This window comes from Pezoporus occidentalis, unplaced genomic scaffold (assembly GCF_034315485.1).
Source record: "Pezoporus occidentalis ecotype Australia unplaced genomic scaffold, CSIRO_AGI_Poc_V1 ctg2, whole genome shotgun sequence".
Lineage (NCBI taxonomy): Eukaryota > Metazoa > Chordata > Aves > Psittaciformes > Psittacidae > Pezoporus > Pezoporus occidentalis.
The window spans coordinates 11,762,767-11,782,158 of record NW_026913855.1 but is presented as its reverse complement, the minus strand read 5'-3'; the positions used below and the strand labels follow the sequence as shown (position 1 = coordinate 11,782,158).

The 19,392-nt window shown below is 46.0% G+C and overlaps 1 protein-coding gene across 9 annotated transcripts in view; it reads right to left on the bottom strand.

Annotated features, from left to right (window-relative positions):
* Positions 1-19,392, bottom strand: part of RREB1 (ras responsive element binding protein 1) — a 126,401-nt gene that overhangs the window by 93,488 nt on the left and 13,521 nt on the right. The window contains exon 1 of one of the 9 annotated variants that reach the window (XM_062617848.1): positions 11,121-11,274. The exons of 7 other annotated variants lie outside the window; for them this stretch is intronic. In XM_062617848.1, the coding sequence (XP_062473832.1) occupies positions 11,121-11,226 (106 nt within the window). In that variant the 5' untranslated portion in view covers positions 11,227-11,274. Of the gene's footprint in view, positions 1-11,120; positions 11,275-19,392 lie in introns of those variants that run through there. One more of the 9 variants, XM_062617853.1, reaches the window with a different exon arrangement.

Below are 19,392 nucleotides of genomic sequence, written 5' to 3'. Positions count from 1 at the left end.
TCCGGGGTCCACACCACTGCGGTGTCTTCTCACACACCAAGGGCAAGAAGTAGAAGGCACAAAAAGGCAAGAATACCCCATCCCAGCCCAGGCAGGCAGATTCCATCTCCTTCTCTGAAGCCACTTCTGCTAGCACAGAATCTGTGAAGGAATCTCTAATAAAGAACCAGAATGTTACTGAAGTCATTTCATGGTGTGAAATGAAAGAAAGAAGCTGAAGGCAAACAATATGTAACAGCTGATTAAGAAAGCTATGAATCCAGCCACAGCACTGCTGCTCACATCCTCTGCCATGCTCAGCACCCTGCTAGCATGGTATAAACAAAAAGAAGGCAGAGAAACAGGAAAGAAGAAGTTCTACAAACAATGCTACATGAAAAGAGAAAATTCCCAGTGAATCATAGCCCTAGCTCGGGACCTAAGAGGCAACTGGCATTAAAAGTGGAGAGAGGAATAAAAAGAAGGAAAAAAAAAAGAAAAGTCACCGAAACACTGATGCATAAATGCGAGCTTCATCTGTTGTTTATGAAAAGAGTGGAATCCTTATTCTGCAACAAAAATGCACATATAGGACCTGGTCCATCCTTTGGTAAGGTACCTTGCTTTGTAGAAGACTCTTCATTTTCCAAGTGCCAGACATGTCATGATCAGAAACACGTGCTTTATGCACTAGGAGCAGGGTGTAAAAGACCCCAGTTGTGTGGAATATTTATGTTACATATGGCAACATCCTATTTGTCAGCCGGTTACCAGGAGCTAAGGAATCTGTGTGGTACTAGCAAAGTCGCCTTGCAGCAGGGTGTTATAGCGAGCACAATCCAGACTATATATGGTATGTTTACTGAAGGATTGGGCATAAACATGTTACAGAAGAAACGATGTCTTGTATTAAGACTCTGGGCTTCCTGCTGCAAGGCAAACCATCCTGCTTGGAAAGCAGCTTGTCACATACTCCTCATACGCTGCTCACTGCGGGTGCCAGTGAAACCTCTAGAAAACAGGAACAGGTTACGCTGCAAGCAATGATTAACTATGGGGAGGATCAGCCCTCCAAGCTCCACCCGCCAGCATTCCCTGTCTCCTTGCTGCTCTTCCTCCCCTGCTACTTTCTGGGGATGGGACTGCTCGCAAGGCAACACAGCGGAGGCCATAAAGGCATGCACACAGGCACATGCCACACTGAGTCCTGCCTCTGCGACGGGATGATGGGCACGGACAAGTGCACCCTCTATTTCTTAAGACAGCTGGCAGCAGGCAAGCAAGCACTGCAACCATCCTCCTGCCCCCCTTCAAACCCAGTCGGCACAGGACTATCTCATAGTGGGGAGGAATGGGGGGGAAACCCTGAACGGATAGAGGGAGGAGGGTGTACTGAAGATGCCTTAAAGCACGGAGAAGGTTCTTATCTGGGTTCAGTGCCCTGCCTAACCTGTTTTGTGGTATGTTCCGGATAACTCTCCTTTTGGTTGAGTTTGTTTGTTGGTTGGTTTAAATTTTGGCAACGAAACCCAAGCTCCAGCCCTTCTCTTCTCCGACTCCTTTCATGCTCCATCGCACCCCAGCACAAACATAGGCACATGGAAAGGAGACGCCAGAAGACTCCATCACAGACTGAAACTGGATGCACAATTTCTGTAGATTGCTGGATCTTCCCTACCAACTCAACAGGACCACCAGCCCTCAAGTGCCAGACTTCCTGTCTCTGTTGCTGCTCTTCTACATTAATAACTTCTGCAGCTCCTCCAAAAACCCAAAACTACACAAAGCGGTAAAGGGGTGGGAAAACAAAGCAAAAAGCCCAAACCCAGAACCACACGCCCAGAAGACTGCATGCCACGCTAATCTAACCAGAGTGCAACGTGGGAGCAGCAGCAGTGATACTGCATCACGACGTACCATCATCACCACAGCAGATTTATGTCTTCATTGTGTACAGTATTCACAGGGTTAATGGACAGACCAAAGATCAGAAACATATCTGCCAAGCAACAAAAGCATCAACTCAAAGATGTGCTGGGTGGGTTCTGACAGGGGTTAAGCAGTTGGTAACCAGGTGTAAGAACCTGGTGGTGGTTCAGTAGCCATTTTAAACAGCAGACATATTAATCATGAGAGTGTTGGTAAAAAAGAACCAGAGGCAAAACTATGCTACAGAAACAAGGGCCCCTAAAAGCTCAGCAACACACACCTACTCGGCCGTCACGTATAAAACTTAAGAGAAACCAACAAAGAAGAAAGACTATTACATGACCTCCAGAGCACAGTAAATCCCTCAGAGCAATGAGTGTTAGGCATCAGGAACTTCCTGGTTTCCAGGCCATCATTTCATATGCTTTCTGGGGAGTTTCTGTGGGAAAGATTTCCAAGTACACTGAAAGTAAGCCTGCAACATCCTCTTCCACTCCCGCAGCAAGTATGCAGCCCATGAAAGATTAAAGTGTTGGAAACATGTGCTTGAGAAAAATCATATCAACAGTATAGCACTTGATGCGTTTTATCAAACTATTTTGCCATCCCTATTTTAAGGCAGTATGGGGAGAGATAGAGCAAGCAAGAGCACATGACACGCATGCGGTCTGTAACTTGCACACCATTTTACAGGTGTATTTACTATACTGGCTTTTTTGGGGAGGCTTTTCAGGCCAGTGCGGCCTTTGTCTCACATGCTATATGCTAGCCAGCTCTAACAAATGAGCAATCACGGAGAAAGCAGATCTAGCTCCTTCTCTGCTCTGCTGGGATGCTGAGGCATGAAGATGTGCCTGAAAAAACTTCTGTCCACTTCAGAATCCAATCAGTCCCTTTGGTCACGCGAGCGCCTGAAGTCTGGTACAATTATTAACTGTGCTGCAGTCACATGAAAGAGAACAAGCTTCCCCCTCCCACCCTCATCCCACGGGTAACATTAAGTGAGCAGTGAATATATGAAGGAACAGGGTGAGTTAGGGGGAGAACCTCCACAGAAAGGCTACAAAGCTGGACTTTCTTACTCCTTTTTAGTATATGGATTATTACATTTCAGGCAAGCCTGCCTAATGCTCAGACTCGTTCAGGTACCCAGAACAGGATGAGGTGGAGAATCCTCGTCCTTCCCCACTCAGTATGACCTTCTTTAAAGAGGGGAAATTAGAGATGCTTCCAGTTTCCCCCACTTCTTAAACACAACTATGATGGAGCATAGGAAATGGCTTTACTGAAGTGTGAGTGGGCAATTTCTAAGCTGGTGGGTTTGCTTGGGAAGTGTTCTTATTTGCTTGGGGGTACTCAACAGGTATGAGAGAGGAGAGATGGGGATAAGAGTCCACTGTGCTTCGGAGGAGAAACTCCTGGCATTGACACAAATGAGACAGGCAGTGTGGACTAAGAGCCTAAGCTGTGATTCATTTGCTGGGACCAGAGCCTCATGCAATCTCCCTGTTCCACAGCCTGCACGCATGTAACTGACGATGTGGACAGCACTTTACCAAAGCTGCTTTTCAGGGCCAAGGGGTAAATGACAGAGAACAACATGCAAACAGTGCAGTACCCACTAATCCCAACTGCTCCTCAGCCCCCTCCTCATGCACCTCCCAATCTGCTGTAAGGCCCGAGTTGTGTTAGCTGAAGTATAACCCAAGCATCACAGATTTGTGTGTGCTGTAGAAATCTGTGCTGGGAAATACTGCACTGCATCTCAACTAGGATGGGAGCCATGCTTGATGGCCTTATATAGCCCCTCCAGCTGCAGGTCTGATATCAAATGACATGTCCTAGGCATAGTTAAGAACGCAGCACATCTTTAAGTGGTTACATCTCCAGCCCTATGGCACTTAACAGGAAAAAGAGGGGGAAAAGATTCTGGGTTGATGACATACAATAAAACATAAAAACATATACTTTCAAAGCAGTACACGTATTTTCAGTTAAGTTACAATTGAGTACGTCCCCAGTGAAACTACTACATTTGTAGTGTTACACCATGCATCCATTTTATAAAACACTTTAAAATGTGCTTTTGCCTCAGCCTGCCTCCACAGGATAATGAAGAAGTATCATTCATCAGGAGCTCCCTAAGAAAAATAAACTTTAAAACAGCACGGTACGCTCACTGAGTAACGTGTATGTCTGCAGAACTGCTGTTCTTTATGTATTCTGCATCTGAAAACTGCAAGTCTCACACGCGTGCACACACAAAAGACAGACAGACTGCTGCTGTGGACAAAATGGTGCCATTTAATACAAAAATCTGGTTTATGCATAGCCTGGCTGTAGTGCATGCTGGTCCCAAGCAGAGTGGGATGCAGCCAGTTATATCGAACAGTTGTGCCCTCAGCAACAAATGGTGCATTCATAAAACTGGAAAAGCCTCTGTCTAGGGGCTCACAGTTCTGCAAAGGAAACAATCGCTTGCTGACATTTTCTGAGGGAGGGTATGGCCAAAAGAGGTTGAGGGGGAGAAGTATGATCTACAGGAAAGTTATGTACAGAAGAAATACCAAAATATAAAGGAAATCCCCCAGATCTGCCACTCTGTTCCCTCTGCACTCTCCCTGCATTAGCCAGTCTCTAACAAAAGACCAAGGCCACCTGAAAAAGACATGTGCTTCGAAAACACTCAGCCAGTCAAGAGTATAGAATAAAAAGGAGGAAAGAAAAAAGCTTTCTTACAGAACGCTGGCCCATGAAGAAGCGATAGACATCACACAGGCTGCAGCACACAAAGCTGCATCTGACAGGCAGTTTCTCACAAGTTTCTTACCATTGCCTTTATTAGCTATGCCACCTCCACACTGGTAACTCAAAGCCAACATCTGGTGCTAGCTAAATGTCAGCACAGACAATCCCTTTAATAAAAATTTAAAGAGTCTGGGTCCCAATGAGGAAGTCATTAGTGCTTTGAATCTAAGACCCTGCACGAGAGCTGCAAGACTGAAACAATCCAGGCTTTTCAGCCAGGCAGAGCAGTGACTGCGGTGTGCAACAGGCCACCTCTCCAGGCTCCAGTGCTACCTCACACTGGGGATGCTTGGATCACGGCCACTACCCCACGTGTAGCCTATCTAGATGCTTTGTCTGGTCAGCACTGCTGGGCCCAGAGAGGTCTATGTATGCTGCAGGATGGGAGCGTGCTGTATGGTCTGCCCTCAGCCTAGGGAGCAATGGCTCCTGAAGCTGAAATGCCAGCCACTGCTGCCTGCCCCAAACACACCTGACATCTGTATGGCTGAAGCCAAACCTGCTTGCCCTCAAGATACAGGAGACACCCACAAAAGTCGACGCAAAAGTGCCCCTTCATTAATAAGCAGAGTGGCTTATTAATGAATACCCATCACCTGCTCTGCTCTACTGAGCTCAGTAATTAACCCCCACCCCCCAAAAAAAAAACACCAAATCATACACTATAACTGAAGTTCAGTGCCATGAAAGTTTCTGTATGAGGAGAAAAGAATTGAGACCCACCTGCGTGCTGACAGGAAACAAGAACCAAGTCTCCCCCTATTACTCCTTGCTGCCCCAAGGTTGTGATGGGGCATTCACCTCCTTTTCTCCTGACAGTCACATGGCACAGAGGTCTCTCACATCCTGCCTTGCCAAACCTGACCATGATAGCTTGGAGCAACGAGACCATCCTCCCCAGCCTAGAGGAGCCCAGCTGAAGGAGGACAGAAATTTTGTGTAATGGTTGACAGAATGAGTCCCTTCACTGTATTATCAAAAGACTCTGTGTGTTAGAGATTGAAGAGAGTACTCTTGCACTGAAGCCTATGCAAAGGTCTCTAAAAGAGGGATGCGTGCAATTCTTCCCACCCACAGTGCACCTAAAGGTCCTTTAGAAACCTTTTATGAAGCAATTTCAGAAGGGAACAAGACGGCGGTCGCACAGACTGACAGTGCAAGAGAGTGCCATTCCTGCACCTCAGTGCTAGTAGAGCACTGCTGGAGTCAAGGAATAAATGCTGGGAGCACACACAGCCAGCTACAGAGGGGAGAACCAAGCAGAAGCTGTTGAGGCACTGGAGAATGAATGGTAATGTTTTTGTTTACCAGCTGTGCACTGTAAATGATTGCTTTTGCAATAAAGTTTTCACTGTATTTGCATAAATAGTTTCAATACAACTGTATGGAAAGCCGCTTCATTAGCACCGGTTATCAGTCAGAGACCTACAGCAAATACGAAACTGCAAATGCTTTTGCAGTGGCATCAAAGCAACCTAAAAATTGTCTTTCTGACCTTATTCCTTGGTCAGTTTCCAGGCAAGGCAAAAGTTTACACATACACATAAATGTTTTGTATGTGCTCCCATTAAACTTGCCCTTAGAACTAAGTGAATGTATTTCAGAATTCAAGTAACAGGCATGATTTTATTTCCCTCCATAGACTTCACTACAACACAGAGTCAACTTATTAGGAAAGTCAGTTTTGTTTGTTTGTTTTTGCTTTAAATTTGGAGAAGGCAAAAACATCTGGGAAGCTGTGGGAGAACATCAGAGTTAAGAAGGAAATTACACCCCGGTCTCCTGAAAAGCTTTCAAATAAAGCACTTTGGGAAGTTTGTGAATAAGAGACAAAGAAGTTCTCAATTTGAGGAATGTCTTTCCCTTGAACACTGAGTCACAGAATACAAGTCTGCACATCACCTTGTGAAAGGAAAATAAAAAATAAATCTTGCCTGAAATGTGTCCCTTTTCCCTGTTCACTTTTGTTTGTTTGTAGTGGTTTGGTAAAATCCCACAAATATTTAAGACCAAAACCACAGTCCATATTTTATATTTAGATGAACTATGGCACCTTCCAAGAAGCTGTGATTGCAAGCCTGCATCTGAATCTCCCTCTGCCACCCGCAGGACCATGAAGCCACAGTAGCAGGAAGAGCATGGGCCACCACTGCAGCCCTAGTGGTGATGCTGCCAGTATCGGCCCCGATTTATATCAGTATGAAAGACAGCAAGGAAAGGAGCCCAAAGGTTTCTAATCGAGTGTGCTGAACACCATGACCTCCTCACACCCCCGCCCCACAAATGCTTAACTGCTGAATGAGATTCCTCTCGTTTCCTGCACTGAATCATCTGTGTCACCACAAAGATGAGATTTGTAACTGTGCGCACACGTTTCTTATTTGAGGGGCATGCAGAGGAGGGTGTTTCTCAAACTACTGTCAGATCAGCCACAGACGGTTTGGATTTCTTTCGTGTTTGATGTATCATTTAAGTAAATCTGTGTTTTTTTTTCTACTGAGGTACAACCTTTCAGTGATGCTGTTTTCTAGGAAACACGCAGGTGAACGCTGCTGCTTTTCTTTTGCAAAGTACCATTTGAATGGAGCTAGAAGGGACAGGATATGCAGATTTGCACAAGTAAAAATAACTTATGACTTGAACTCTGACATCAGATGCTTCAACAGATTTAATTAGCATAGGTCATATGCTCTTTTCAAATGCTTTTTTCCCCACACATGAACTTAAAAATCATTTCACTAATTTACCTGCAAATGACTTCATTTTCACTCCTAAGACAATAAACTATTTTTTAATCACTACAGCAATTCATTTTGCACAAAAAATTAGCAGCACTGCATCCCTCAAAAGCAATAAAGAAACATCCAGGTTGTCCAAGATAAAGAAAGGTGAGGCAAACTGCTAAACCTCGGTTCCTTAACCAACCCCTCCTAACCAGGATGGCTTTGTACCATTGCTTCATGCAGGCAGGGAGGGGAGGACATTGTGATCTCCTACTGCCAGCTCCAGGCTTTGCACTGCTGAAATCAGTGGGAGCTTTGTGGATGCTGGGTAGGAGCAGCCTCGTATAAAGATGGAACAAAGCGATAGCAAAAATCATACTCTGCTCCTGATTGATCTGAGTCATGAGGAGTTCATGCTGTCAGTGAGCAAGAGCACGAGGAGGGCTGATGTGTTCTGGTCGTCTCACTAAAGCAGCAGCAAAGATTCACATCCTCCTTGCAGCACCACGTGCTCTTACCTGGATGAAAGCTTAAGAACCACAGTTTTCACATGGGACTACTTTTTCCACAAAGCTTTTTCAATCTTCTCCACCCCTCATTTTAATGAAGGAAAACCTACCATCCTTTTGACCTTGGACTTGTTCGTTTTCTCTGTCTCTCTCAGTACATGCTTTTTGCTAACCATTCAGCATGCTGCAAGCCCTGATAAAAGTGGTTAATGTTTACTGAAACCTGTGTCTGAACTGTACTAAACCTGATGCAGGGGGAGGCAAAGTTCTGCTAGCAGCATCCATGACCAATTGAAAAGAAGTGTTGGTTGTTTTTCTTTTTAAACTCCCCCCCCCCCCCCCCCGGAACAGCTGCATCAGTAGACGGGCAGGCAGCACATTCCTCTGGCTGAAAAAATGCTTCTCATCCATCCACCTAGACACACCAAAATAAGTCACTGTGCTGAGTACCGCAAGCCTTCCAAGAACACACAAAAGCAATCAATGAACTATTTAGGATCTTTTTTGGGTGGGGGGATGCATACAGTTATTTAACTGTTTTCCAAAACAATCTGAAAACATACAAGTCCAGCAGAACTGCTGGGTGCTCCTTGTAGGAAGTCCATATACCCTTGCTAGAGCAGTGTTCAAAACATCCTCTCAATTAAGTGGAAAAAGCATAATATTACGACTGTAAATTCAAACTACAGTAGCTGATCAGTATGATTGTGACCTTAAATTCACCACAATTTCCACTCACTAGTGACACAGCTTTAGAAATAATCACCTGTTTCAGTAGCTGTAACCGTGCACTATTCAGGAAGAATGTTCTGAAGCATAAGCCAAATTCATGCATTGCCCTTTCTTAGCTCACCCGCATTCTTTCCTGTCTGTATTCTAATACCGAGCCCAGAGAGCACTACCAAACAGCTCCTTCCTCCCTCCCACCTTCTTTGGTGACAGTGGGATGCGCTCAGGTGCTTAAAGCCAATTTTTCCCTTTGTACTAGAGGGCAGCAACAGCACCACAGTCACCTTGGAAACAACCATCACCCACTGTTTGCAGAACAAACAATGGTACCTTTTCAGCCAGCGCAAGGCAGGCAGGGCAAGGGGCAGCCAAGCAATTCTGGGACTTACAGGAGTGTTAACATATTGCATTCATTCAGTGCGTCAAAAAATAGTTCAGCACAAGAAGCAGGGCGTTCTAAAAGTGAGAGCCTTTGGCTGGAAACCACAGACAAGCGCACAGGGCTCAGAAGGTCAAACAAGTCTCCCAAGTCAGCAATGAGGTCTTTTCCTCTCATTTTTTCACTTGCCCTCCCGTTCCCCTCTCTCATGCACACAGAGGGATGAAAAACGCACCTATTTAAACTGATCTTATCCACGGAAAGTCAAGTGTTCAGCTTCCAAGTAGCACTCACTGAAGTTTTCTCAGCGTGCCAAAATATTTTAAAGAACTGTTTACCCGCACTTGTAGTGCTTTGTACCCAACGCATCAAGAGCCGTTTCCAGAAGCGCTCCTTGTGAAGTTTGTGAGAATTGTGGTTATTGAGCATTTCAGACCCTATGTCTAAGCACTCAAGCAGTCACATACCCCTCTCCTTTCAAAATAACTCCATTTTCGCAGAGCAACAGATAATCTGACTGCTTTAAAAAAGCCAGATGATGTACATCTGGCTTAGCAATAACTTCAGAGTGGCTTCCTATCTCCTGGAGACTTTTTCCTCTGCTCACAAAACACCCACCACCAAACAGGCCTTTTTACATGCAACAAGCAGAGAAAAAAGCTACATGTTTAAGGATTCAGGCATTATCAATTTTAACACCCTCCCACAAGGCACTCGCTCTTGTGGTCAGGAGCAGTGTTGAAAGCAGAAGGGAGACTGAGGCATCACTCAGGCACTTCAGTGCTTTATAACCTTCCCACACCAGTTAGCAGACACCTACGTTGCTGAGAACAAGCTGACAGAAGTCCAGCTGCCCAGCTTGTCTGTAAGGCCACTCGGCAGAGGATTGAGAGGCCCTACAAGATCATGCTACTGCTTGATTCGTGCATAAAAGAGCATCCAGGTGTGCTGTGAAGGAGTGCCAGGCACAACACACCCAGCTGAGAACTGCACTGAGGTGATGAGAGCTGCATAAAGGTACAACAAAGCAACTCCTGGGCAAGATCAGTAGATTTCCACATCGCAATATAAACATTTTTCTACAACCTTCTCTCCTCTTTCATACTGCACTCAGCTGGGGGGGGGAGAGAAGGCAAACATCTTAATTAGACCATTAGAAACACTGGCTGGTGCTGTCCTGCTAGCTAAAGCCTCCAGCCAGCTTGTCCATGTGGGCCAGACAGGCTCACTCACGACTCTTAACCATGGTAGCTCAGTTGAGTCAGATTAACATTACTAAAAATCTATCTTGATGTTCATTAAGATGCAGGCTAACACACTAACTGGTCTCGACACCCACAAACATGGCTTCAGACACAGCAGGCTGTACCTTAGGGAGCATCAGGAGAGCTTTAACTTCTTTTTTTTTTCCCTTAATTGTGTTCAGCTAACTCAGTTGACCTCAAACAATTGAGACACACACCCTTTTTGCCTGTCAAGACAGGGTCCTTCTCTGTCTTGCACTGCTGGGACAGGAGAAGTGAAATAGGTATGGAGGTGATTCACATGCAACCCATCCTTTACCTACTCCTAGTAGAGGGTGGAGGGGAGGAAAGCACACGGGTGAAAAGCTGCAGCTGTTCCAACTCCACAGTACACGATTTATGGAAAACAAAACAAGAAGAACAGAAAAATAGGATCTGAACATTACCGACCTGAAAGGATCATTATAAATACCTCCTGCTCTGTGTAAGGGCTACCCTGGGCTCCATCTGCCTTCAAGGCCAAGAAAGGAAACACTGAACTTGAACAGCAGCCAGAACGCACTGTCTACTTTCTAACAGCGCCGGGCCGTGCTGAGCCGGGGAAGCCTCTACCTGTGGCAGCAACGCACCGGCCAACCGTGGGTGGCTGCTGCTGCCTCTGCACCACCGCACGATCCCCCGGCAGAGCCGGGCAGAGGGATGAACACACAGCAGGACTGCCCCTCTCCCCTCACATCTGAAGCAGCACCATGCTCGGACGGGAGCCCCAGCAACAGGCTCCGGCTATTCTGGCAGCGGCACGTGCTCGGGAGGCCCTGACTCAGCGGGCGAGGACGGCACGGGTACCAGTCAGACGGGAACGCTCTCCTGCGCAGGCCAGTCTGCCGGCCGGCTGGGGCTGCCATGAGGCACCTCCGCTCGGGCATCACCGCGAACACCTCCGGGGGTCATGCTGCAGCACCGGCGGCCAGGCCTACCCTGGGGCAGGGAAGCAGGAGGAGCAGCAGTCGCTATGGCAGGGCCAGCCCTTCCCCTCCCTTCCCCCTGCGCAGCCACCCCCACCCTCCAGAAGCTCTATCGCAAATCCCCAGGCCGCGCCGACTGCCAGCTGACATAACTGTTTAGTCAGCAAGCAGGGAGAGGAGCAGCCGCCCCCCTCCATCCTTCCACGGCTCCTTCCTTACCCTGGTACCTTCCCTGCTGCCAGCGGCCGGCAGGGAAACAATCTCTGCTCCCCAACCCCTACCGGCCTCAACGAAGCATTCAGCTCTCCACAAAGTTTGTCGAGCTCTGCCCTTCAGCTGAGGGATCAGGGTGGTTGGTTGTCCCGTCCCGTCCCCCTCCCCTTCCACCACCCTGTCCCATCCCCCAGGCGAGAGGAGATCCAGAAGCTCTGCTTGTGCTAGAGCAGCTTCCTCCATTTGCTGTGAGAACATCACTCCGGCCAGCCCCGGCCCCGCGCCGCCCCGCAGAGGAAGTGCAACATAATAGGCAGGCCCCAGGTGCCAAGGTTAGCTTGTCCTTTTCCTCTCCCCGGGATGATTTCCACTCCTCTCAATACCAGCCTCCCGAAGACCAAGGGCTCAGAAGCTGTGCAGAAGCTAGGAACAACAACAGAAAGGCCGAAACCTGCTGAACCACCACACTGCCTTTACACACTTCAACTTACACACGTTTGGAAAGGTTTAACCTCTTCTGTGGAGCAAAAAGTCAGATTTCATCCATGCACACAAACACTGACCCATTCTAACCATACCTTTTCAAGTCAGAGCTCAGCCCTCACCAGCAAGGCAGTACTACTGGTGCACACAACTGACCGCGCTGGCTTCCTCCACCCTCCTCACGGGAGATGCAACATCTACAGCAGTACAAGTGTCTCAGCTGAAAGTAAAACTATCCCAGACCAGCCTGGAATAATGAAAAGCCTGGGCAAAAGGCAAGGATTTAATCAGTGAGGGAGATGGAGGTCATCACCCAAATCCCATTTCCCAAAGCACTGAGAATGCAGTTTCCACCCTCTATTCTGACACCACCTCTGTAACTGAATGCACGATGTACTTTTAAAAATACAGGTTTTAAAGGAAAGCCACACAATGTGTTATTACACCTTTCCCTTGTCAGTTTGCTTGCACGGTACAAAAGTGTGCATCTACTTACTCCAAAACGCAAGTACTCATAGTATATGTAAAGTTGTTGCAGGGCAGCTGCTGCACTGACATATTTTGCAGAATCCCCTGCCTTTCTAGGTGTAATAAGTACCATAAAATGTATAACTATACCATACGTGTTATGATGCTATCCACAGTTTATGCAAAACCAACATGTCCTGTGCTGACATCCCTGAAACAAAACATTTATTTGGCTTACACAAAAGCCTATTTCAGGGTGAAAAACTGAAATCTCCCCTTTCCTCCACTCCCTCCCTCCCCAAAACTACATGCATGTTCTTTTTCATATTTCCTCACAGCTGGGTATCTATGTAACCAACTCCAACTCAACTGCAGAGTAACCGAGGAAATTGAAGAATTAGTGACCTGTCGCAGTTTATCACATTGTGAATATAAGGAGTTACTGAAAGAAAAAAAAAAAAGCACCCTACAAATAGTCTCCAAATAGCTAAGCAGTGGTGAGGACCAAAATTCCTTAGAGAAGAAGAATGTTTTAAGTTCAGAACTCCTTAATTTGCTCTTCCACACTTCAGTGCTAAAACCCCACATTCTACACAGGCTGCCTGCTGCCAAAAGATAGACAGCTGCAACACGTAGACACAAAAAGGAGGTGTCTTTTGGCTGGAGTTTTAGATTTCTGCATGCTGCCCTGTTTTACGTTCTACTCCCCCAAAGAGTTATAAAAAACAACTTCAGAAATCTACAAACAAATGGACTATTGTAACTGATGATAACTAATGATACAGACTGTATTAAGTGTGCAGATGGCATAAAGCCCCTTCACAGACCATGCTCCTTTGCAACAAAACTTTTTTCTTGGAAATCTGCTGTTGTAGTTATTGTGCCTACTTAGCCGTTAGCATATGTTTAGCTCCATATCTTACAACAGAAGTCTGGGCATTCCAGTAAAACCTACATCAGTCTTCATTATTATTGTCTTTAAGCTGGTATCCCTGCACAGTGATTGACACTCTGCTCCTGGCTATTTAAACCAACTTTTCCTACAAAAGATGCTGCACCTACACTGGCAAAGTTGCACCAGATTTGTACCTGTTCAGCCAGAACAGAACCTGGACCGCAGTCTTACATGATGAAACATGATTGCCTTACACAATATCAAGCGTAATTAAGGAGGATACTCTCTTAAGATGGGAGTTAATTTGGGAGCAGAAAGAACAGCTAAAGGAGACCTGATGTACAGAAGCAACAGAATTTTTGCAATAATGAGATTTGCATCAAGAGAGCAGACAAGAATGTGTGGTAAGGTGGGAAGATGAGACCATTTTCAGAGCTGAAACTCTCAAGCCTCTTGACATAGAGAGTAGTTTTGTGCTGAGGGTCAACACCTCTCCAGAACCTCTTCACCTTCCTTCAGCTGCTTATTCTCATGCCAGAGAAAGCCTACTTTGGTTCCCCTTTAGTGACCAAAACAAAAGTTGGTGAGGTATAAGTGTTGAAAGACACAAACAATGAAAAGAAGACTGGCTACCCTGATCATTTTAGAGATAAAGGCTTACAGAGAAACCCCACAAACCCTTGTACCAGCATCTCTGAAGGGCAGTGAGTTACACTACAACAGGAATGAACTACTAGACGTGAGGGGGTAAACAAATTATTGCAAACAAAGATAACCCCTTCTCCGCAAGCTGGTTTTACTGCTTCTGCATCCTACGATGTCAAACACACATTCAGGTTGCCCAGGAGAGCATGATGAAGTCACTAATTCAACATCAGGACAAATTTTTTTCACTTACTCACACCAGAAAGGGGAAAGCTGGGAGGAAGCACCTAGAAATAAGAAGTCTCTTAAGAAAAAGGCAGCTTCAAAGATCTCACAGATTTCCATTGAGATTTCTCCCTTTGTGTTGTTTGCAGTCACATACCTGGAAGAATACTTGCCTTGAAGTGGTGGTGGGGGAAAGCCTTAAATACAAGTGGTGTTAAATACAGCCTTTGAAGGCAAACACCACCATGGACCTGAAAGACAGGGGCAAGTGGGAAAATCAGAAGGGGGAGGGATATAGGGGGAAGTGACTATTAACATAAGCCTGCCACTCTTACAGTTACTAGCATCATGCTACAGACACCCAATAACTGAAAGCAGCCACGGAGTGGAGGCTCACTCAGCCTTCAACAAAGCTAGAAGCCAGAATGCATATAAGAATATACAAGTTAAAAATGAAGCATCTTCAAAAGAAAAGAAAAAATGGTTGTGCTGTTTTTTCAACATCACAACTCCAAGCCAGCAAAGATTCTAAGCCCAACACCACGGCAGATGCAGTTCCTACATACAAGGACAGGACACACATTGCTAATGACCTCCCCGACCCATGGAGCAGAGATTGGATTAGGCTCTGTGTGCAGGAATTAATCAACCCAGCATCACTGCTGCATGGATTCCAAGATCCATCTCAGCAAGCAGTCGCCTCCTGTTTCATCCAAGGTTGATTCAAGGCCCCCCTGCAAGGACTGGCAAAAAGGCATTCTGCTTGCACTTTTCCTCCTGGCCTTTGCTTCACTACCAAGACAAGGTGGTTTTGATGTTTTGAGCACCCATCTTTTTAATGACGGTTGAAAGGACTTTTAAAATCTGTTCTACCTGCACTGCCATCAGAAGTCCTATTCCCTTTTGCTATGTCTTCTCCACTGCCTCCTTGTCCCAGCACATCAAAATCAGCCGCATAGCAAGTCAGATCAGAGAACTGATCCAGCCAAAATGGAACTTTCAGTCCTTACCAGCTTCTTGGCCTAGCACTTTAGAGCATACCTTTAACATATTTAAGATCTGTAATATTTAAGTTATATACCCTAAGAAAAAAAGGCAGTTTCAAAAATATTCTAATTAAAGCAACATAAACATGCCCTCCATATGCAATGACTTTATTTTAGCTTTTAGGTTTTCCTGATCTACACCCAGGAGCAGAGAGATACCTGCAAAGCCTATGCCATGCCAGGACTCCATTCCTTGGTCCTCACACGGCCTTTAGGATACTAAATTTAAATTCAGGATTCTAAATGTGTAAAGCAGCAGCAGAGCAATACAAGACAAGCTCTGGATTCAACCATCAGAACCACAATCACAGTTTGATACTTTAAAAGGACAGCCCTTGCCTCCTTTCTCCAAACATACATGCTTGCTACTTCCAAGCACTGTATAATTCACAGAGCCCACAGGGCCCAGCACTACATGCTGAACAGCTTATTAGAATGGTTTTATATGCAGTGACACTGAGAGGTTCTAATTATAAATCAGTACTACACGATGAACAGGGCTGGTTTCTCCTAAAACTACAGTATTTCACCAACCTCCAGAGGCTTAATAAAGGAATAAGCAACCTAGATAAAGCTGAGTTCTCATTGTGAAAAGCGGTTTCTTTATTACCAAAAGGTTTGAAATTGCTAGCACCACCCTTGCAACTACATTCCCAGTTCTGGCAAGTTGGACTAAGTTTTTCATCAGCTAAACACAAACCAAGTTGCATGCATCATTTGATAGGCAGGTTAAGGTAGAGCTTTAAAAGCCAAGGTTCCTTTTTAGGCTATGTCAGTACTGAAGAATGCTTAGCACTTTACACAGAGGAAGAAAGGGGTTACCATGACCTGATCTAAACCTCTCCTTTCTCACTCTCCACTTCAGAAGTGGCTGCATTTCAGTAGCAGTGCAGGCACTGATTTTTAAAGCACCCTTTAACTAAATAAATACAAACTGTATGGTTAATTTCTGCAGGCAAAAAAAAAAACTCTTCTGTTCGCAAAAATTAAGATCGCCAAGTTCACCAACATGGAGCAGTCCTACAGGTGGAGAAGTGGGACTACCAGAAAAGAAAAAAAAAAAAGGATGAGAACATAGTAGAGTTACATCAATAAACATTATTTCAGAAAGCTCTAAACAATTCTTTCGATACCTGCTGAGACCAAACAGATGGGTGAATTGAAATCAGTATCCCAAACAAGCAAGCTATCACTGGAAAGCAGGCAAACTTTTTTGTGAGTAGTATCCCTTGGTTTGAGTGGAGCTCTCGTCTCAGGATAAGTTGCATTCACTAAGGTTTCAGATACACAGGGCATGCTTCAGGCTGACATCTGCAGGGGAGGGAATATTAAGCGGAGAGATACATGGATACTGCTCTTATAAACCAGTAGGGTATCTGGGAAGGAAAGCAGTGAGCAAAACACCATTTAAAACAAGCAGTTCTCAAGCAATCAGGATGGAAGTAACTGAGCTGGACCTGCCAATACCCTCACTAAACAGCATCTTCTGCCTATAACCTGCCAACATTGAGAAAGTTTCCCAAAAAAGCTGCTGGAGAATTCTGGCAGCACCTGGAAATCTTTAAGCCTGTCCAAGTGTATGTCTTAGAGCAATAAATATGCAGGCAAATAAAGTGCTTTTGGCATGTGCCTGTGATAGATGTTAACAAGGCAACTGAAGCTTTAACAAGTGTTGGTGGACAACGTAATCAAAAGCACAGAACAACTTCTGCACAATAACCAATACTCAGATCGGGAGTCCAACCTGGAAGGAAGGCCACAGCGGTGATAGAGCAGAGTCCCACAGAGTCCTGAGAGGTGTGGGGAAAGGACTGCTCATTCCAGGACAGGGCAGTCCTGAAGAAATGTCACCAGAGCCGCAGCTTCAGTGTGATTCAGGCCAGGGTGATTTCAGAGGTTAGTTACCATGCGACGGCTGTCCTCCCTGTCTGACGGCCAGCGGTTACCACGCTTGTAGCAGAGACACGTCCAGCTCCAGAGCTGCCTATAATTGAAGTTTTAACTACCACGCAATTCAGCTTAAGCACAGTGAGCTCTGAAGTGCACCATTTGGAAGGGGAGAGTCACATCCACCCTTCTGCCATCTCTGCAACACAAACCAAGCCCTTCACCCTGGGTCAGAGCAGAGCAGCAGCATGAGAAACCTCCAGAGAAAACAAAGTCCTTTCTGCCTCAGACATTTGCCTGAGGCCCTCACCTAGGCATCGAGTACAAGCACACTTACATCCAGGCCTTTGGGCACGGATCATGGTTAGAGGCTTGTCTGCAGACCACCTCCAGCAGAAAAGTCCAGCACAGATCCAGGCCTCTTGTTGGTACTGCCAGAGGCCATATTAACTTGTCGCCTTCAACATGCATCCAGCAGAGTTCAAGTCATGGATTTGTTGGAAGTTCATCACTTATTCAGGCTTTTGTGCGAGAGGTCATTGCTGTCAAACTGTCTGCTTTCACAAGCACAAAAGCTCATGTTAAAATGTAAATACTTACAGGTGTTCCACCAGGCACTCAAGATGAAAGTCAGAGCAAATATATTAGCCCTAGCCATATTTTACAATGCTGGTAGTACTTGAATGTCATCTGTTTGTGAACCAAGGTTTTTATGTGGGTTCATCTGCCTAGACAGGAAGCATGATCTAATGGCGAGGACATGGGACTGGATTTAGAGCATTTGGGTTCTTTTTCTGCCTCTGTTACTGTCTCCCTCTGCGACCTTCAGTAAATAAATTCTTCATGCCACTGTCCCAGTTGAAAAGAGCTGTGAATAGACGCTTACAATCCATACAACTGCTGTGACCCTGTGTCATTTTTTGCTAATTACTACAAGAATTCTGGAATGATATACAAAATGTTAATCTGACTGATAGAGGCAACCTGAGCTAACGAAAAGCAGAGCCTTACAAAGGAGCACAACACCCTCCTCCCCAAAGACCTGCGTTACGCTGTTTGTGTTTCAAGACGGAATCTCTGCAACTTATTATTACATGGGCCTTGATGGAGACAGCATTCTGCAAATTCAGCTTTGCAACAAGCCCGGATAGGCTGGCTTACCCCTGTCGCCTCCATCTGTGCACTGCATACCACTTGCAAGCAATTCAAGCACAGCTTCTGTGTTGGGGTAACACCACAAGACTAGCAGCAGGACGATGCTTGGCACAGGCCTACTGGGAAAATCAATTCCCCAGCTGTGGGAAGCAGCAAAGCCAGTGGAGGCTGCAATCACCACGTCACCCTGGAATCCAGTTCCATGTCCAGTTCAACCTCGTTCTGTGACTGAGCTGCACAGTTCTGGAAAAGCTGGTATCCTCCTCCCTCAGCACTTCAGCTACGTGTCTTCTTGCGACTTCTAGAAACTACTGTATTAGCTGTTACATGGGAAGAAGTCATCACAGGCCTGAGAGGAACTCATACCCATTAAGTTCAGTACCTACCACGGGGGTAATTTGGCACTGTGCATCCCACGCCATGGATGTCAGAATGACAGCCCCACCACCCTTCACCACACAGAGGCTCTCTCTGTGAGGGAACCTTGGTACCAGCACGGGAGGAAAGACAGTTCCAGTAAACCTCATGGGTAATAGGAAGTGCCATCTCTCTGGAACAACACAGAGGAGCAGAAAGGAACTGCGAACAATTGTGTTCTTCTGATGTGCATTCCCTTCCTCTGCTCAAGCAAGCGCAGGAGGCCAAGTGAGCACACATGACATGCTCCCTGCAGGATGCCACATCCTGCCGTATTTCATACGGCATCCCGAGGCAAGCCAGATACTTTTTGAACAGAGTATGGTGTTTGACAGTGTGATCTGTCACAGTGTGACAGGTTCTCAGAGACAACACGGGAGAGAGAAGGGAACGGCACTGACAGATTTATCCAACAGCGCCGAACTGTTCCTACCCACACTTCTCTGAAAAGGAATAAAAACAAGCAAACAGACATACCGGGCGCACACACGGATTTTACAACACGTATTCTTTCTGCTCCTTGCTTTCAGTAACTTGTGCTACTTTTGCGAATCTCTCACACGAACAACCCACCCAAACCCTTCCCATTCCTACAGAAAGCAGAGGTATTTTGAAGGGGGGACAACAAAAGCAGCCTGGAGGTTGCTCTATGCGCTGCTTACCCCACTACTTTGCTCCCAGCCGCGCTCCCCT